Source organism: Haliotis asinina, chromosome 15 (assembly GCF_037392515.1).
Source record: "Haliotis asinina isolate JCU_RB_2024 chromosome 15, JCU_Hal_asi_v2, whole genome shotgun sequence".
Lineage (NCBI taxonomy): Eukaryota > Metazoa > Mollusca > Gastropoda > Lepetellida > Haliotidae > Haliotis > Haliotis asinina.
The window spans coordinates 7,710,021-7,731,198 of record NC_090294.1 but is presented as its reverse complement, the minus strand read 5'-3'; the positions used below and the strand labels follow the sequence as shown (position 1 = coordinate 7,731,198).

General features: G+C 38.4%; 1 protein-coding gene across 2 annotated transcripts; it reads right to left on the bottom strand.

The window, feature by feature from the left end:
* Positions 1–261: 261 nt before the first annotated feature.
* Positions 262–12,086, bottom strand: LOC137265762 (transmembrane emp24 domain-containing protein eca-like). 2 transcript variants are annotated; one of them, XM_067801211.1, is made up of 5 exons: positions 11,907–12,086; positions 10,229–10,344; positions 3,345–3,449; positions 2,490–2,636; positions 262–1,628 (listed from the first exon to the last, which is right to left on the bottom strand). In XM_067801211.1, exons 1-5 carry the CDS (start codon positions 12,034–12,036, stop codon positions 1,479–1,481), a joined length of 648 nt encoding a protein of 215 aa, XP_067657312.1. In that variant the 5' UTR covers positions 12,037–12,086; the 3' UTR covers positions 262–1,478. The 2 variants fall into 2 exon arrangements, with proteins under 2 accessions (XP_067657312.1, XP_067657311.1); XM_067801210.1 differs by lacking the exon at positions 10,229–10,344 and adding an exon at positions 10,721–10,836 and having other exon boundaries at positions 11,907–12,070.
* Positions 12,087–21,178: the final 9,092 nt, after the last annotated feature.

The following is a 21,178-nucleotide window of genomic DNA, read 5'->3' as shown; positions in this document are numbered from 1 at the left end:
GACCTCTGAAATTTAGTGGAAATGATCTGTGCAACCCACCATCTCAAGAAGCTGTATCCACCCCTGACAGTTTGTCAGGTTTATGGGAAGTTTTGGTGAGACGCAAGTGTTTATCATATAAACCATGCTGATCAAAAGGTAAAGCTATTCACATATAACGCACAATTTACATAACAATCCATAGTTTTTTTCCCTTCAATGTTATTGTTGTTTCTCAATCAACATGTATATGAATGGTAAAATACAAGAATAAACACAGCATTTTTCATAAAACATATTTATTATAGCTACCGAAATAATTACATCACTGACCTACCATCAGAACAATACATAACACTAAAGCTTCATGCTGTCCTGTTGTATCTCAAAGTTTAGCATATCACACAAATTGTTAATAAAGAATTCAGCCAGTGAAAAGCACATCAATTTCTCAGATATTTTAGCAGTAAATTCTGAATATTATAATTATTAATTCAGCAAGTCTTTCAGATGTCATTCAATCAGTGACTAGGGTTATCAAAATTTCACACCATACATGATCAATTTTCCTTTCAGATCTATTAAAAGGGAGAAAATAGCTTATTACTTTTATAACCTAAATACTCAGGAATTTTGGATCAATTTCAAGTAATTTATGTATGCCTCAATTGTCTCAAAACATCAAGATGGAAGACTGTGCTACTGAAAAACTAACAAAAAAAATTAGATAAATAAACAAATAAATAAGCCAACACAAATTGTAAAATTCACATGATAAAAAAAAGGAACTATAAGTTTATTTTCAACAAAATTACAAGACTGAGATAGTTTACAATGATATCATCTATATAAAGTTTACAGCTTTTGAGTGACAGATTACAATGACGACTTTCCTAAACCAAACCACTAACATTCCATCAACCAACCTATATACAGTCAGATTCAGTATCTACTACCCACAGCTGTATATATTCACCAAGCAAGATAGCACGAACAGTACGAAACATGTCAACACTCAATGGATTAGCAGGAAAATAATCCAAATAAAATACCTGAAGGTACTGTACATTATATTTAAATAAAACGTGCATATATTCTCAAATCTTGAAGACGACATTCATCCCCATGCATTCACCAATTGCTCCAGATGATCTTTCAACCAGCCAGTCACACAACACGTTTCCATGATTTTAAGGCAGTTATTATGGACACAGTCAGTAGAAATAGTACTTATCATGAGAATGGAATGATGTAACCATGATGATCATTACTGTTAGAAAATGGAAAATTTTCAAAACTAGACAACCAGGAAATGGGCTAAGGGAAGTAACTCTTACAACACACCTCCTTCAGTCAGAGTTCTTTCAACATCACGAAAAATATACTTTCTTTCAATTAATTCCTGAAGTTCGATTTCACTGCAAAGCATTATTCTTAGGTCTTTTCTTAGGGTTTTAATTGTGTGATTTCACAAACTGTGCCCATGTTGAGGGTATTAATTAAACTAATTTCTTAGCCTCAAAGAAACTCTTTAGATGTCTCATTTGCCAGAACCCTGTTACAAGGAGGATGAGTGTTTGAGCAATGGACCACCACAGTACTCGCTGGTTGGTGCTCTCGCTGGTGGACCGGAACCGCTCCTCTCGGTACTGAAACACAGCCATACAATGCCACTGATAAATGATTCACATGTGGCCAAACAGACTTACAAGATAATCCATGACAAAAAGGGATATCTGAAGATAATCCATGACAAACAAGAACGGTGAAAACTGTACAGAAAGATAATTGTTTGTATGTTACTACAAATTATATCTAATAGATACATATGTAATTTTGCAAAAGATATTGCTTAAGGCACCACTGCTGCTTAAACCTACTGCAGTCATACTACAAGCCTGCCATCCCTGCTACCCTAAACCATTCTGAAGTAACCTACTGCACCAGTTCAAACACGGCCCTCTTGCTTACCCTGACCCCACTCCCAACTAACTCCAGCCACCCCTAAGTACTCTAGCACACCATGTCTACATGCTAGCCACTCTTACTAGGCCACCTTCCCTGCTTCCTCTGGGCAAAGGTCACCTTAGACAACAAGCCACACCTGAAGTACCAAACAATACAAACTTAGCTTGTCTAACACAGCAGGTTCGATTCCCAACATTGTACATTGTGTGAAGCCCATCGTCCATCATACTGCTAGAATATTACTAAAAGTGGAATACAAAAGCTAACTTGCTCACTCACTAACACAACCACCCTGCAACAAGCATTTCAAATGTACCCAGCCACACAGGCAACACTTGCCCAACACTGTTACCCAACAACACCAAGCCAAGCCATGTACTCTGAAATCATCTAACATTGTCAGTTTCCCTGCTTTCCCTATCCCAATGTATCTCAGTCACATTACCCAACCCGCCCACCCTAGTCACCCTTGCTAGACCATCCTCCCCACTGCCAAATCCACCTATGCCCAGCCTCCCCATGGTAGAGGGTCTGCTACTCACCCTCTGGTAGTTCTGCTCCTTGGTGATCTGCTCCACCTGGTCCAGCAACTGCCTCACCCTCAGCTGAAGCTCACTTAGTTTGTCCTTGGCCTGGATCTGCTGGTAATCAACTGCATGTTCTCCAACTTGCACATCAAGGTGCACTCTCTGCAGACAAAAACACAAATCACAGGGCAAATCTAACATTAGCAGCATACACATATGTTACCTAGCAGGGATGGAGATAAAAGTCCCAACAGGACAAAGGACATTAGCTAAAACAACAACTCTTTTCATATGACACATGCTATAAATCATGCATCGTCCTCTCTCATCATGTTAATCAAATTGGCAAATAACTGTAGTGTACAATCTTTCAATGATCTCTTTTGTTATGAACAAATTACATCATTTCTCATTCCTTTGATCTATACCTATTTGATCTACTACGGCATTTCTTCTTTGAGAGGCATCACAGCAAAAAATACTGTGGTACTGTAGTGTAAGCTGACTAAATTCAGCACAATGTTCAGCGTCTTTCATATTATGCATGATATTCGCATTTCAAGACCAGCAGGTTTGTTAGTGTCACCCTGGACAGACCTTGCCAAGGCTGTTGTGTTAATGTACCGTCAGTGACATTCGAATCACATTACTATAGATCACAGCCATTAAATAATTGAGACTTGGTCCGTCAAACCAGTGACTCTCCCTGTCCAGACAGGATGCCATGGAGGTCACATGACATGATCCTAATTGGCTGGCTAACTGGACAATCTGAAGACACCAGGGATGTATTCTGCCCACACAATGTACACTGGATGAAATATGAATGGTGAAATGATGCTATGTTATTTGAGATGACGGGGGACTCACCAGTTGTCCAGCAGAGAACCAGGCTGTAGAGTTGGAGTGAAGACAAACCACGTGCTCCCCAGCTGAGTGGGAGGTGAAGGTAAACCGACCCTCAGCTGCATATGTCTGAAATAATAGGTATGTAGATATATAGACTTATTGATACACATCGCCAGTTTAGGTAAAGGGATACTGTACCACTTGGGAATCAATAGGACACGTAAGAGCTCTTCGTTATGATTTAATTCCAACTCAAGCAGAACATGTGCTCGTTTGCGCAACCAGGACTCCACCACCCGAGAGTTATCGGGGGATAACTCTCTTGCCTCATTACACTGCCAAGCAAACCTGCACTGGCGCATACTGAATCAATGGTTTATGACTGCAAACAATTACTCAAATTTCAAATATCATGATGTTTGTTTCTTCAAGTTCTGCCATTTTTCAGCTATGCATGTTTTGTGCAACACCATACAAGACAACACAAAATCAAATTTCAACCAGACTTCAACCTTTTACAGTCATTGATATTTTCAGCAATAACCATGCTGCCACAAACTGAGACATGCAATCACCAAAACATACAACACTGTAATATCTTTAAGACTAGAGCCACAACACAAATATACTCACACGCTAACGTAATGCAAGTCAATTGTAACGCAGATATGTTTGTAATTTTCAATACTGAAGACAAGAAATGCAAACAGAGTCAGAATCCAGATAGGCAATAAAAATGGGTGAAGACATTTCAGTGACTACCAAGAATGATGACATCAAGTTTTTGAAAGGTAATACAAGAACAGTGTTGATGGGTAGTATGCCGATCTTGCTGAGGGGTTGTGACCCTTGGACGATGAAGGTAATCTGTGGTCTTTGTAACATTGTATCGATGTTAGAGACAGTAAATTGTGGTTATGTTTACGTCAAAATGAAGGGCACCATTTTGGGCAGGCATTCCAGCTTCTGAACATCCGATATCCTGGTTTCTTTCAATCTGAGCTAAGCCTGGCACTGTTGAACAAGGAGTGATAGACCTAATGTTTGTGCAGTGTTATACCCACTAATGATGGTGACAGTTAGCGCAAGTTGGATTTCACGAGAAGTGTGTGCACGATACCCATATGTTCATTGGTATAATGTCTTTTAATGATTCTTTCTATTAATGTGTTTTCGCACTGGCCTTCCAAAACACAACAAAAATCATTGATAACACCATCAGACTTCACTACATGCCAAAAACCCATATCCATTTAGGTCTCTGTTCATTTCGTATTTGGATACAAAAACTTGCGTTTCCTATGCATGTGAGTATATAATAAGCTCATGTGAACCCTTTGCCAAGGTGAGGAAACAATTCAATTTAATTTAAACAAAATCTTACTATGCTCAGAAAATAAACAGGTGAAAAACAGGAACATAAATACGAACAAGCAAAACAATGTAAGCTCACTAATACACCAGACCATCACTCAGAACTACATGTGAAGAACAATTTACACCGATTATTTTTGCACCTTTCCTATGAACAAAATCTGAACACAATCCACAAAATTATTGCCAACTTCTGACTTAACTATATTTGATGTGAAACTGATGTGAACTTAGGGTTCAAGAGATATAGTATATAATTCTCAATAAATTTAACACTAAAACGTAACTTGGCACTGCATGTCTCCTACAGCTATGGAGGGTGATCCCAAGATTTCAATACAAGCCATTCAAATGTTCTGAGGTTACTGGTGGAATAAATCTTCACTTGGTTTTATTAGTTGAAAATATGATAACTGATGCTAGTCAAAAATTAGAAAATCACAACCAAACTTTGCACTGCAGCTCTTGCTAAGACAAATTAAGTTGTGCTTTAAAGTTGAAAATATTTTGACTACAGGTTTTCCAAATATTGCATTCCGGTTATCTTGGTAATTCTAAAAATAAATAAAATTTCACAATCAGACAAAGAAGGAGGCCCCAAAATTGAAAAGAATGCAACAAAAATGTTCTTGATTGATAGATGGATATCCTTTGTATAAATATTTGCCCAGACCTTTATAAGTCAAAGCTATAAACAAGAGTCACCAGAAGATGACATATTCCCCCGGCCCTGACATGTTTGAAAAGACAAATCATCTCACACTTACTCATTGGTTTTTTAGACTAAGTTTGAATTGTTCCTATGGAATTCATGAAAATCATAAATGCCATATATCTGTAGTCAGCAAAGTCACAATTTCAAGATCTGTCTCATATATCTGCCAAGATCTGTTGAAAGATATGAAATGTTTTTTGAGTTGAACGAAGTCCATCCCTCCAATTTGAGACTAAGTCCAAAATGTTTCCATGGAAACCAAGACAATAAGAAATCACAAAAACCTGTACATAGCAAAAGGCACCACTTTGGGGTCTGCAACACATATCTACCAAGTTTTACCAACAGATATTTAGAAGTTTTTGAGTTCTGCTCCAGAAACGAAACACACCTCCCTGAGACTAAGTCAAAAACGTTTCCATGGATACTGAGAAAATAATAAATCACTAAAACCTGGAATAGCAAAAGGCACTACTTTAGGTACCGATTGATATATTTAACAAGTTTTGCAGAAACATATTGAATGTTTTTTTTAGTTCTGCTCTGGAGACAAAGCTCATCCCTCCAGCTTAAGACTAAGTCTGAAATGTTTCCATGGAAATCGAGAAAATAATAAATCACAAAAAACTGTAAATACCAAAAGGCACCACTTCAGCTTCTGACTGATATATCTACCAAGTTTTACAGAAAAATATTGAACGGATTTTGAGTTCTGATCCGGAAACGAAGCCCATCCCACCAAAAGACTAACACCAAAATGTTCCATGGAAACACACAAAAAAAATAAATGCCAAAAATCTGTAAATAGCAAAAGGCACAACCATAGGCTGAGATTACTATATCTATCAAGTTTGGTCTAAAAATATTGAACGAATTTTGACTTATGCTCCGGAAACAGAAAGATTACAGGCGGACGGACAGACGAGGTGTCGACTATATTCCCCCCTCCCCCCAATTACAGGAGATAAAAAGTATATGCAAAAGACATGCATGATTGAGTGAGTTTAGTTTTATGCCACACTCTGCAATAATCCAAATATATGGCAGCGGTCAATCTGTGCAACTGGGAACCTATGACGTTTCAACCAAGTCAGTGAGCCTGACAATCCAATCCTGTTAGTCGACAAGCATAATAGTCTATTGTGGCAAGACCTATACTGATGACCGGTTCTACCCCAGATTTTCACGTTGATAAATGCATGAACCTGGGTAGTCTGTAAGACGGTGATAATCCAGTGGGAGACTCTAGCGAAACAGCTGCAGCACCATCAAGGTAGCATGTACCAAAACACTTGACAGCTAGTAAGGCATGTTCATTATGTCAGTACACGAAAAAAAAAACACGACAAATTCTTCCCTCTTCGTCTAGTACTTTGAGCATGCCTAGATTAATATACAACTGCAGTAATCCCTAGGAATAGAGAAAAATAGCTTTTGGAAAACCACTTGTCCCCAATGACAACAGTATCAAGTCACAAGCAAATACTATTAGTACTGCTAAAGTGGAAATTTTAAAAAAATCACAAAAAAGGACAAGAAGATGTGGGGGCTTGGTTGTAGTCATTGTTCAGTAGCATTAGAAAGGTGTAATCCTAAACCTGTTCTCAACGCTTCAGTCTTGCTACAAACTATTACTGCGTAAAACTGAGAGAAAATGTAACCATCAAGAATACATGGTCTTGTTCAAGCAAGACAATGTAACATTTTTAAGACAAGTGATCATGTTTCGTAACGTCCTATAGGCTAGTCTAAAAGTAGTAAAACACATTGTTTCATAATCATGATGAGAAGACCAAACCAAATGACACTGCCAATGAGAATATTAAATTACAAACTGTGCTCTAAAATCAATCATATTTTTTCAGAAAAAGACACAAAAATCTACTCCATAAGCCTGACCATGAAATGACATGAAAGCTACAACTATTTGTTCAAGTGATCATGTAGTCTAAACACTTAATGAACATATATTTAAAACAGTCAGAAGTTAATTCAATCTGCTTTTTGTTTTAAAAAAATACATTCAATACATGTACAGCCAAAGTGCTTTTCAAAATGCTTTGTGGATATTGATCATTGAGATAGAGCAGATGGAAAAATCAATTGCACCAGGTGATGAAACATAAGAACCAATTATCTACACAAATGAAGATATCATTATAGATAACAACGCCTCATTTTAACAAAAACAAAATAGTATTAAAATCCCCAGTAAGCAAACAAAAACAAATATGAAAAGTGTAGTTTTCATTCAACTGACCATAATCAAGTAACAATATCTCATTACAAATACCAGTATTAACACCTACTTTTACACATATCTTAAACTTAAAATGAACCCATCACCGAATATCCCTCCCTACATTTTACTACATGAGTATATACACATTAATAAGGGAATGTTCCACCCTTAAACCTATAAGCACAGAAATATGTCATGAAACAGACCTCATAATAATCAGGTCTTTTTGGTCTTAAAAGCAAAAAAAGTTGTTTTAAGAAAGCATCAGTGAAATATTGACACGGTTCACTGGGAGAGAAGAGAAATGGAAAACTGGTGTTAGTTAAAGAGAAAGATGAAGCATGAAAACAATCACTATCTAAACCACAAAAGTGACTGACACTTCATGGACGACATGAGTAATGATCCACACCAGCTGTACATTATCATCTAAATCGTACATTTGTGGTGTGTTCGCAAAAACAAAGATAAATATATCTACAAAATAAAGTTTCAAAGTAAGCAAGAGATGTTGTTCAGACACCAATGTCAAACCACAGCTAAATCATCAGGAAAAGACAGATAAATTGTCCAGTACTCAACATGCACAACTCACTAACATGCTAAAAGGCTGTCATAATAGGAGTCAGTAAGGAGAGCAAGGACCAAACTGAAAACTGTCAAACATACTGCGAGTAACATCCCATCTAAGAGGTAAGGGCAACTATTCTTAGGTACTGGTGGGGCAGCTGTCAGGACAAGGGAAGATGGACAGTCTGTTCTCTGTCTGGATCTCTATCACCTGGACCTGTTGAGATTGTCTGACTCCCTGTCTAACTGGAGCCACAGAGTTATCAATGATTTCAAGCTAAGTTGAAGTATTCTGGAAGAATTTATTTTAGAGGTCTTTTAGATTGTGTTCTATGCATGAAATGCAAAACAAATGATCAAAGTCTTTCTTTATCTGCATTGGTCTTGACAAAAGCCTTAAAAAACAAGTCACAAATTATTACTAAAGAAGCCTTATTCAGAATATCATTGATTCCAATGAGGGAATGTTTAACATTAGGAGATGCATCAACAAGTGTGTAATAATGCTTTCAAGTCTAGTTTCTTCACTTGTAATCTTGTTTGTACCAGTACATTTCTAAAGCTGTTCCTAATTATGTGGAAAGTGCGGATGATAAATCTATCCCTGTTCCTCAATCATTGTCAGAACTTGTGTTTCAGGTAACCATACAAAGGTGAGGGGAGTGATAACCACACAGGTAAAACTGTCAGTGTTTGAAAAGGGGAAATGCAAGCAAGTAAAAACAAACTGCAAATAAAAAAAAAATATCAGGTTTGCAACAAAAAAATGTAACGATTCCCTGTCAAAAATTCAAGATTAAATAAAATGTCTGGGTAGGAAGCAAATAAAGGGTGCAAATAAAGGTTCTGTAAAGTAAAACATGTCACAGTAGGATGTAACTTAAACACCACTTTAATCATAAATCTCTCATTAATGCAAGACAGCGAGTAAAATATTTAACAAATATCACACTGCAAATGAAAGAAAGAATCCGTTGCCTTGGTTACAAGAAACACAAGTACCCTCACAAACACCATTTTCTTCTGCCCTGGTACGTTAAGCATTTTACAAAACTCCATAACTTTGGTTACCTTGGAAATGTTCAGAATTTGACACATTCATCTGTTACAAACTACAATGTTCACATCAGCAGATGTTTGACTACTTCTGATGCTGAGAAGCCAGCAGCCCAATTCTGTTAATGACAGCAAGCTACCGGTACTACTGTCCTCTTGACAGCTAGCTACTATTGTCTTAATGACAAGCAGTGTTAGATGTGGTGAGCTCTTGTACATTTCCCGGCATGAGACTGAGAAGGCTAACCATGCAGCCACAACATCAACTATCTACAGTAAAGGCATAGAGATCCAGCAAGAACGGACAGGTCACAGCTGCTGCATCAACAGGCAAAGGTTTCAACATTTCTATGATCATGATCATACAACCATGACAACAGATAAAAACATTTAACTGTCTCTGAAGATAAGATGAACATCAAAACGGGTATATCAGAAAAAATGACCAACATTGTCATAGACTCCCTATTTTCTATTTGGATACACGAGCTACTAAACAAAACGAGTGTCATAAGATTAATGTTTGTATTACCATTATCACTGGAGTGAATTTGGATTTGGGGCATGATATGTGAAACCAAATCATTTTATTCTGCAGAAGTAAATATATATATATATGTGTAAATACTAAAACATATTAACAATTAATTTTCATTCATGTCTGTCTCAAAACATAATCACTCCCCTTGACAACCTCATCAAGCTCATAGTCCTTGAAAACAAGTATCACTTTGTGCTTCACTCTTTTACAAATACACAATGTTACAGACTGTGAATATTCCTACTGTAAATGGAAGTTGTCATAATTAACCCATCTATATATGATTTTCTAGCAAAAAAAGGAAAGGAATCCCAAAGCCTTTGCCTGTGCTGTAGCTTAGCCTAATGTTTCTAGGACCATGAAAAAGAAAGACACCTAGGACCATGTAGGACTGGGGACTGACTCACCCTGGAGAGAACTATTTTGCCCTCCGGGTCCTTGACCTCCACTAGCATACCAATACCTGGCGCTACCGGCAAGTAATCTTTTACATTGTGGTCAAAAGCCTGAACTTTGTATTTGCCTGCAAACAGAGGGATTACAATCATAACACACACAAGGCTACACACAGACACAAAGGAGGAGCAATCTACACTGAGTAGTATGTTGGCATTGTGGACAGGTTAATATTTTTGAAGTAATGTTGACAATTAATTTGTTTCAATGTGAACACCAATTCATAAATCTGGAACTAACAAAGCCAAAAGTTGGATTAAATCTCAACAACATACTACTGCCTGTAAGGTTGTCTCTCCTTTGAATTAACATGACACACAACACATCATAACATGCACTGCACATCAAGGAGTGAGCACGGCTAGCTAGTCCATCCATGCAAACTCTTCCATGTAGGAGACACATTATGATGCAAAATGGAAAACACTGGCAATACATCTTACCCTTGACAGGACAACTTTATCTTCAGGGTCCCTAATTTCTACATGCATCCCTAGGCCGTAGACAGTCGGGACATAGTCATTTACATTTCTATCAAAGATTTCAACTTTGTATCTTCCTGAAAAATCAATTGGCAATGTTAGGTATACACAATTTCCACACCTGGAAAGTACCTATAGGTGTGAATATATCATTACCATGATGGTTATTTCTACAAAAGGTTAATATGTTCATAAATTATATCATTCTGTCAACTCATAACCACCCACATGATCTAATCTGAGCATAATTACATACAAGAATACCGCAAGAATGTAAAACACCTAGATGTTGCAGTTCAAGGGCTAATTTTCAACATTTCCATGACAAAATATTTAATGCAAGTTCCTTAAACTTATGCTACAAATGTATGCATATAGTTAACCATACAAAATTGTTAATTCCCTGTTATTGGCAACACAGTTTTGTTCTTAAGGCCAAACAAAGATTTTTTCCTGGCCTTCGGTACTGAACTGTTTCATATTAGACATCCTCACAAGAAGAGAATTCACAAACAGCATGTCAGTCATGCGCTCACTGAAAACAATATGCTACTCACTACCACAGCCAATTTCTGTGTTTGGCTATCGCTGTCAAGAGGCCAAAAGCTGAATTATGCATGCTTTCTATACATGGACTTAGTTAAATGAAACCTTAGACTATATTACGGTTAACTGTGGGCAATACGAATAACATTACAACTGCAATATTATCAAATCATCTGGGAGCGTTGAGATGAAGGTTTGAAGCAGGTTAGACTGCGACTGTTTTCATTCATTATCAATCAACAAGACTCAGTCTGAATTTAAAACCAAATCCATACAAAACACTCGTGGTTTCCGAATCTATTACAGAAACATGCTATTCATCGACAAGCATGTTGTTGGCTCAAATCAATGATCACGCTACAATCTGTGCTGTTAGCGATACCGTTTTCCAAAAGTTAACATCACCCTAATATGAAATTAAACAATATTCTTAAATAAAAACAATGATGGTTGATGCAATATGTCATCTGCACGGCTGCTGTTTAATGCTACGTGTACCTTTGCCTAGTAACGTGTCTGCACTATGAAAATGACTTCCTGTCACAGCCAGCGACTTCTGCAAATATACAAATTCAAAACCTTCCAACTTTTACTAACTTACCCACAACCATTGTTTCATCGGGAATTTCTTCTATGAAACATTTCTTTTCTGTTTCGCCAATATGAAAATATAAGCCAGAAACAACTGAAAAAGTTGCAAGAGAAACCAGAACATACGATGTCCACGCCATCTTGCCACTTGTAACGGAAGTTGAATGAGGTTGAGTCTGCGCTGCGCACCTGCCACGTAGATGCTGGAAACGGAAGTATCGTTTATACAGTTACCGCTGTGAGGAATAGTCTGGTTAAACAGGTGCGCAAATAGCCTGCCGCAAATATTTGTTGACGATGCGCTCGTAAAATAACAGGAACCTTTAGCGTGATAGTGGTGTAAGTATGTGCATGGAAACATCACTCTGTGTAATCCACAGGAAGCTGTCATCCATAAAGTTGTATGTTTTATTTTTATCACCGCGTGGTGTTCTGAAAACCTCTCACAGAGACCAGTAGCCGTGCTTAATGCGTGTGTACGAAAACGACCAACTAGGGCATATCTACATAGATAGCGAACTGAACAGGTTAATTACATGTTATTCAAGCTGTTTAATGGAAAGTTAGGTAAAATTCAAACAATCTGCTTACAGTTCAATTCAGTTGTGAAGTGCATCGTTTCCGTTTGGCACATATTATGTACATTTCAAACAAAAGCTAAAAAAGCAACATCATATAAGCTGTATTTGAGCAAATTCTATATACGTTTGATGTACGTAATGATCTTGTTTTCGTTTTCACAGAATTTCATTAAGTTTAAACAAAAGAGGTACTTCTATATTAAAATGTACATGACGCGCTGGTGTTGATGCTTATACCGCCAGTAAGCAGGTGATGAAAATGTACACCATAGAGTACATCACAGTGCTGTCCTCCTTGTTCATCGCAACGACTTCGAGTTCTAAGTAGCAGCCAAAGAAGTTTACCATGACAACTGTGCGCTTTTCACAAAACAGGTTGCACAATGATTCGAACGTACCCATATCAACATGTTGATTATAACGCAGTGGAAATTTCACTATAAAATTGAAGTAAATATTTATGTTCTGTCCTCCATCATGAAGTCATGCCAAAAGAAACTAACGTATCATATCTGTACTCGGAGACTAAAGGTACAAACTACATGGCAGAAATAGCAATTTGTTAAGGTAACTGCCAACTACACTTCCTTTAATGTATTTTCAGTGAAGTAGATTAGTGTTCACCACCCTTTCATTTATACCTGTATATATTGCACCATAACAACAGGGAACATTTACACTACTGTTATGGACCCTATTTAGTCTTTTTTTAAAAAATGTACTTGTTTACTGGTCCCAAAGTAATTCACTGAACTTCCAAAGTTCACCACTGAACCTAAAACGTTGTGGTCTCACACACCATGTTACGCTTGGCATGCTCGAGGTGATGCAGAGTTCAAGGGACGCAACTCTTGAGTTCCTAGAGGACAGATGTAGTCGACATCCTTAACAGCGTCGACATTATGTTTCACTTGCACCAACCCGACGAACGAACCACATGGCACGTTCATCATCTTTTCATAGTTGATGAACCAAAACTTACGAAACTGTGCGCGATAAGAACAATACAATATATATATATATGCAATGCATATATACGTATAGAAGAGATAGCTGAATCAATGGTTGTTTTCGTCTTATGGAAATATGTTCCCATTTTTCCCCTACTACTCAAACATGAGGCGCACAACCACCGTCTCAAAGGTAACTGATTTACCTGACCACTGGACTAGGGATGTGTAACGTGTTGTAGATCTTGGATATCTTGTTTAATTGTTAATTCAATTTTCACACTGAGATGGATTTACCACTGTCACAAACTTGTGTGTCACAAGGCAAGACATTTTCGTATTTGTATTATTTAGTTTTGCATATTAATATTGATATGTCACTACAACAGTGACAGTGAAGTGTATGATAATCTGTATTTATACATCAACGGACCGTACTGATGTTCCTTTGCTAACCATCGGCCTTCGACGACAAGTGAAGCCGTTCACCCAATGTAGACAAAATATATCAACGCAAAAAATGTTAATTTACGTTTTGGAATATTATCTCAGTAATGGTTTCTTTCTATGAAATCAGTGGATATGGACACACAAGCTCGTCAAAAATGTCACGTGAGAAACACATGCAATGTGTGCAAAGTATAGAGTAAGTGAGTGTGGAACTACGCCGTTTTCAGCACCATTCCAGCAACGTCAGGGCAGGGCAGGGCATCACAAACGGGATTCACATATTGTACCTATGCAGGGTTCGTATCTGGGTCTTCGGCTTGACGAGCGAACGCTTTAACCACTAGACTATCCCACCGCCGAGTACTAAGATGTGAGGATTCGACAACTGGCAATCAGGCAAAACCAAACAAGTCAAAAGCAGTTCATTCAGATCATTCAGTGTCACTGGCCCGATCTAGATGGTTAAAATCCTGTTGAAGACTTTTTCTTGAAATTGCTATAGCGAGTGAGCTCGCTTCAGTGTGGCTCTGACAAGTATTCCAATTTGGGCAACATTTGCTATTTATGTGTTTCTCATCGCCCGATCGATTTTAAATTGGCTGCGACTGGATAATGAAAAAAACCCCAACCCTTTTTATTCCCGCCGACTCCAACCCAGAACGTACCTACTGCCTATTCAATTGCTTCCTTTCTGTGTCAGTGTAGGGATGAAGGCTGTAGGATGAGGACCAGTGAACATTCACAAGAACCCTTAGCGTAGTGTCATCATTACTCAACATTTCTTACATTTTACTCATTCATGCCCTATCATATATTGAAAATAAGATAACTTCTTAATGGCCAAGGCGTCTAATTTTGTGACAGTAACATCTGATGGAATCTGTTGTTATGTTCGCCGTTGCTTGTCTTTGCTGCCACTGCTTCTAGTACATTCTGTTCTGGAATGTTAATCCGCAAATTTGCCACACAAATGATTATCCTTGCACATATTTCGTACGTCCTGAATACCAATGACAGCACAATAGATTAGATTTTGTACCACAGATGTTCTGTTCTTTCAGATTCCCATAGCCCCCCCCCCCAACGGTAAAATAAAGAGAATGAAACAGAGCTACAAATGTTTGTGTTCCAACTCTGATGGAGATGTGAACAAATGTAGATTTATATATTTTAATCATTTTATTGCAAACTGACCGCCCCAACATATGATCTCGATGACGCCGTGAAACAAGCAATCCACACTGTATGGCACGGAGTGTCACTTCACGCGGATGGACAGAAGGCTCTGCCTTTGAAGGAAGCCATGATTTAGGGTAATGAGAAGCCTAGAAACATTATAGGATGAATCGAGATTCGAACCAAGGTTTCTGGCGTTCCCATGTCATACAATTCAGAGAATTGTGACACCGTAGTCCAGTAGCCCACTATCCCCTGTCTAGGTTCTTAGTGGAGACAAATTACATAGGGCAAATTCAATATGAAATGTCGATTTGTCGTAAAACGTGTGTTCAATACACTCTAAAGTTTCCTCATAAGTCTGTAACGTAACGCGCACAAAACAGTAGCAAAGCAATTATGAAAGTAGGAATAATACATATCCTGTTTTCAAGTAACGTACAGTGTTTGCCCGGAAACATCAATGATATCGCTAGAGAATCAAACAGCGTTGAAGGAAGAAATGTTGAGGAAAGTTAAACATCCCCATTGGATTGACTTTATTGTTGACGTATTTTTCAATCAGGGAATGAAATTGTCAAAGAAATTGTACCATTTCATAAGATGCAATGTAGTCTAAACTGTTAGTTCCAAGAAATTTGTACGTTTGCAGTATCCTGATACACAGTCAGACAATGTGACAAATTTCAAATGAAATGTCATTTTCTTAAACAGCCCATTAAAAGCCTTATAACCCGGACAGACCATACCCCGAATTGGTTCCCCGAATAGCAGAATAATAATCGATTCAGTATATCTCTTTATACAGGCGGAGATGTAGCCTCGTGGTTAAAACGTTCGCCAGTAACGCCGTAGACATAGGTTTGATTCCCCACATGGGTACAAAGAGTAAAGCCATTTACGTGTCCCTCAGTTACATGCGACCCCAAGTGTAAAAACCCGTAAGAAGGAATTTACGTACTGACGGGGTTACAACTGTAAATGTTGTATTTGTACAATGCCTTGAGACATGTAGCCAAAGGAAAAGGGTCAGCAATGGAGCAATGGATGTAAGATAGTGTCCACAGATGTCTTCTTATCACCACTAACATGGCTCTAACGAGGAAGTACGTTTAATACTGGACACTCACTGTTCCTCATTTTAAGATAGGGTCAAGAATCACTTCATTAAATTTTCATTCAAGATGTTCAATGAATGTCGTATAGAAGTTCGTAACAGCCTACCCTGTAAATGTAAATATACAGCTAAAATACAATTCTCCATATGACAGCTAGCCCTACTGTGTGAATATCATGGCATTCCGAACATAACCCTCTATGACGGTTTTTACACATAGGTCTGTCTCATGAATGATATTCTCCACTAAAGTTTCACAACATATATGATATCGGTTATTCTATATTTCACCTTGTTGCTTGTCACTGGAAATTTCGGTTTATGTGTCACCACGTAAAAATAAAGCAATGTCGTTTATTGTGTATTTAGTTATGAAAGAAACCTTATGAAAAACACAAACTGGCTAACTGTCTGCCATTGAGCTCTTCCATCAATGCACACATCATAAGATTAATTAGTCCCTTCTACGTCCCCACTGAACCTAAAACGTTGCGGTCACACACACCATGTTAGCTTGGCATACTCGAGGTGATGCAGAGTTCAAGGGACGCAACTGTTGAGTTCCTAGAGGACAGATGTAGTCGACATTAACATTGCATAGACATTATGTTTCACTTGCACCAACCCGTCGAACAAACCACATGGCACGTTCATCATCTTTTCATAGTTGATGAACCAAAACTTACGAAACTGTGTGAGACAAGAACAATACAAAATGTATATATATGCAATGCATATATGCGTATAGAAGAGATAGCTGAATCAATGGTTGTTTTCGTCTTATTGAAATATGTTCCACTTTTTCCCCTACTGCTCAAACATGAGGCGCACAACCACCGTCTCAAAGGCCACTGATTTACCCGAGCACTGGACTAGGGATGTGTAACGTGTTGCAGATCTTGGATATCTTGTTTAATTGTTAATTCAATTTTCACACTGAGATGGATTTACCACTGTCACAAACATGCGTGTCACAAGGCAAGACATTTTCGTAATAGAGGATACTAAACGACCCTACGTGTAATACCATTTTTATCAAAAGAGTTAATGATTTGGTATCAAACGAGCGAAAGCGAGTTTGATACTAAATCTTTAACGAGTTTAATGAAAATGGTATTTCAGGGAAGCGAGTTTAGTATTCTGTTTATTACTCGCCAACATAAATTGACAGAAACTGCGGCGAAATCGCCTATAGTGTAGGGACACTCAGCTTTCAAGTCAAGCAAGGTCTAGTAAAATAGCGACATCAACATTAGCATTGTGACGTCACAACTTTGAACCATTTTGACGTCATACGTCAAGCGGTATTACACTAGTGTAATATTGAAGTGAAAATATTACACTGCAGTATCTTCAACGGGCGAGTAATAATTTGTATTATTTAGTTTTGCATATTAATATTGATATGTCACTACAGTGAAGTGTATGATAATCTGTATTTATACATCAACGGACCATACTGATGTCGCTTGCTCTCCTTCGGCCTTCGACGACAAGTGAAGCCGTTCAACCAATGTAGACAAAATATATCAACGCAAAAAATGTTAATTGTACCTATGCAGGGTTCGTACCTGGGTCTTCGGCTTGACGAGCGAACGCTTTAACCACTAGACTATCCCACCGCCGAGTACTAAGATGTGAGGATTCGACAACTGGCAATCAGGCAAAACCAAACAAGTCAAAAGCAGTTCATTCAGATCATTCAATGTCACTGGCCCGATCTAGATGGTTAAAATCCTGTTGAAGACTTTTTCTTGAAATTGCTATAGCGAGTGAGCTCGCTTCAGTGTGGCTCTGACAAGTATTCCAATTTGGGCAACATTTGCTATTTATGTGTTTCTCATCGCCCGATCGATTTTAAATTGGCTGCGACTGGATAATGAAAAAAAAAACCCAACCCTTTTTATTCCCGCCGACTCCAACCCAGAACGTACCTACTGCCTATTCAATTGCTTCCTTTCTGTGTCAGTGTAGGGATGAAGGCTGTAGGATGAGGGCCAGTGAACATTCACAAGAACCCTTAGCGTAGTGTCATCATTACTCAACATTTCTTACATTTTACTCATTCATACCCTATCATATATTGAAAATAAGATAACTTCTTAATGGCCAAGGTGTCTAATTTTGTGACAGTAACATCTGATGGAATCTGTTGTTATGTTCTCCGTTGCTTGTCTTTGCTGCCACTGCTTCTAGTACATTCTGTTCTGGAATGTTAATCCGCAAATTTGCCACACAAATGATTATCCTTGCACATATTTCGTACGTCCTGAATACCAATGACAGCACAATAGATTAGATTTTGTACCACAGATGTTCTGTTCTTTCAGATTCCCATAGCACCCCCCCCCCCCCCCCCCACACACACACAACGGTAAAATAAAGAGAATGAAACAGAGCTACAAATGTTTGTGTTCCAACTCTGATGGAGATGTGAACAAATGTAGATTTATATATTTTAATCATTTTATTGCAAACTGACCGCCCCAACATATGATCGCGATGACGCCGTGAAACAAGCAATCCACACTGTATGGCACGGAGTGTCACTTCACGCGGATAGAGAGAAGGCTCTGCCTTTGAAGGAAGCCATGATTTAGGCTTATGAGAAGCCTAGAAACATTATAGGATGAATCGAGATTCGAACCAAGGTTTCTGGCGTTCCCATGTCATACAATTCAGAGAATTGTGCCACCGTAGTCCAGTAGCCCACTATCCCCTGTCTAGGTTCTTAGTGGAGACAAATTACATAGGGCAAATTCAATATGAAATGCCGATTTGTCGTAAAACGTGTGTTCAATACACTCTAAAGTTTCCTCATAAGTCTGTAACGTAACGCGCACAAAACAGTAGCAAAGCAATTATGAAAGTAGGAATAATACATATCCTGTTTTCAAGTAACGTACAGTGTTTGCCCGGAAACATCAATGACATCGCTAGAGAATCAAACAGCGTTGAAGGAAAAAAATGTTGAGGAAAGTTAAACATCCGCATTGGATTGACTTTATTGTTGACGTATTTTTCAATCAGGGAATGAAATTGTCAAAGAAATTGTACCATTTCATAAGATGCAATGTAGTCTAAACTGTTAGTTCCAAGAAATTTGTACGTTTGCAGTATCCTGATACACAGTCAGACAATGTGACGAATTTCAAATGAAATGTCATTTTCCTAAACAGCCCATTAAAAGCCTTATAACCCGGACAGACCATACCCCGAATTGGTTCCCCGAATAGCAGAATAATAATCGATTCAGTATATCTCTTTATACAGGCGGTGAGGTAGCCTAGTGGTTAAAACGTTCGCCAGTAACGCCGTAGACATAGGTTTGATTCCCCACATGAGTACAAAGAGTAAAGCCATTTACGTGTCCCTCAGTTACATGCGACCCCAAGTGTAAAAACCCATAAGAAGGAATTTACGTACTGACGGGGTTACAACTGTAAATGTTGTATTTGTACAATGCCTTGAGACATGTAGCCAAAAGAAAAGGGTCAGCAATGGAGCAATGGATGTAAGATAGTGTCCATAGATGTCTTCTTACCACCAGTAACATGGCTCTAACGAGGAAGTACGTTTAATACTGGACACGCTCTGTTCCTCATTTCAAGAAAGGGTCAAGAATCACTTCATTAAATTTTCATTCAAGATGTTCAATGAATGTCGTATAGAAGTTCGTAACAGCCTACCCTGTAAATGTAATTATGCAGCTAAAATACAATTCTCCATATGACAGCCCTACTGTGTGAATATCATGGCATTCCGAACATAACCCTCTATGACGGTTTTTACACATAGGTCTGTCTCATGAATGATATTCTCCACTAAAGTTTCACAACATATATAATATCGGTTATTCTATATTTCACCTTGTTGCTTGTCACTGGAAATTTCGGTTTATGTATCACCACGTAAAATAAAGTAATGACGTTTATTGTGTACATGTATTTAGTTATGAAAGAAACCTCATGAAAACACAAACTGGCTAACTGTCTGTCATTGAGCTCTTCCATCAATGCGCACAGCATAAGATTAATTAGTCCCTTCTACGTGAATGGTATGCTCGTGGAGTCGTAACATATTGAATTCAACTGACACGCTGAGTTAGTGAATGAGATGTTACGCCTCTTCAGCAATATCAAATGAGGATTAGGGGATGGGGGTGAGGTTGGGGCACACCCGAAATGGTCTTCACACATTGTAAGTGTGTAACGAACCCGGATCTTTGACGTGATAAGCAAACTCTTTAACCACTAGGCTACCCCCACCGTCCCACGTCTGACGCAGTGTTTTCAAGCAAGTAGGAAACAATACTGGTCAGTGTGTTTCACATTCGCATCCTGTAACAATAAAACCTTACTCGTCCACTAGCATGTATAATTCCGTTCAGGTTTGTGTACAGTGGGTACAGGACAATATGTTTCGTATCGACTAAATCAGGCAGAAAGTGAAAACGACAATTTTAGTCCCGGACAAACCCGGGGAACCATCTGTTACTGTGTGAATTACCGGAAGAGCCCTTTGTTTCCAAAATGAACGCCATTCATCGCAAACACCTGTGCTCGCCACGACACCATGTCCTCACACAAAGCATGTTAAATCTTTTGGAATCTCGGTAGCTGACATCCGACTGAACTGGGCTCACGTCTAACAAGTACTGTGGGTTAAATCCGTCAGTGTGGTCGCGCATCTCTGCAGCAGTGCTAGTCTCATTTCAAAGGTTCACGAGCCGTTGTATTTACACAGTCATTATTAAGCGATTGCTTGGTTTATCTGATTTTGTAGTCATGAGATTTCGGACACACGCCACTTAAGTGTCCATTGTGTTTCAGGCGCTTGAATGACCAAACATCTGTCATATAGTCCGAAAAATTGACACATAAACCTCTCACAGTAACACATTGACACATAAACCTCTCACAGTAACGCATTGACACATAACCCTCTCACAGTAACACATTGACACACAAACCTCTCACAGTAACGCATTGACACATAACCCTCTCAC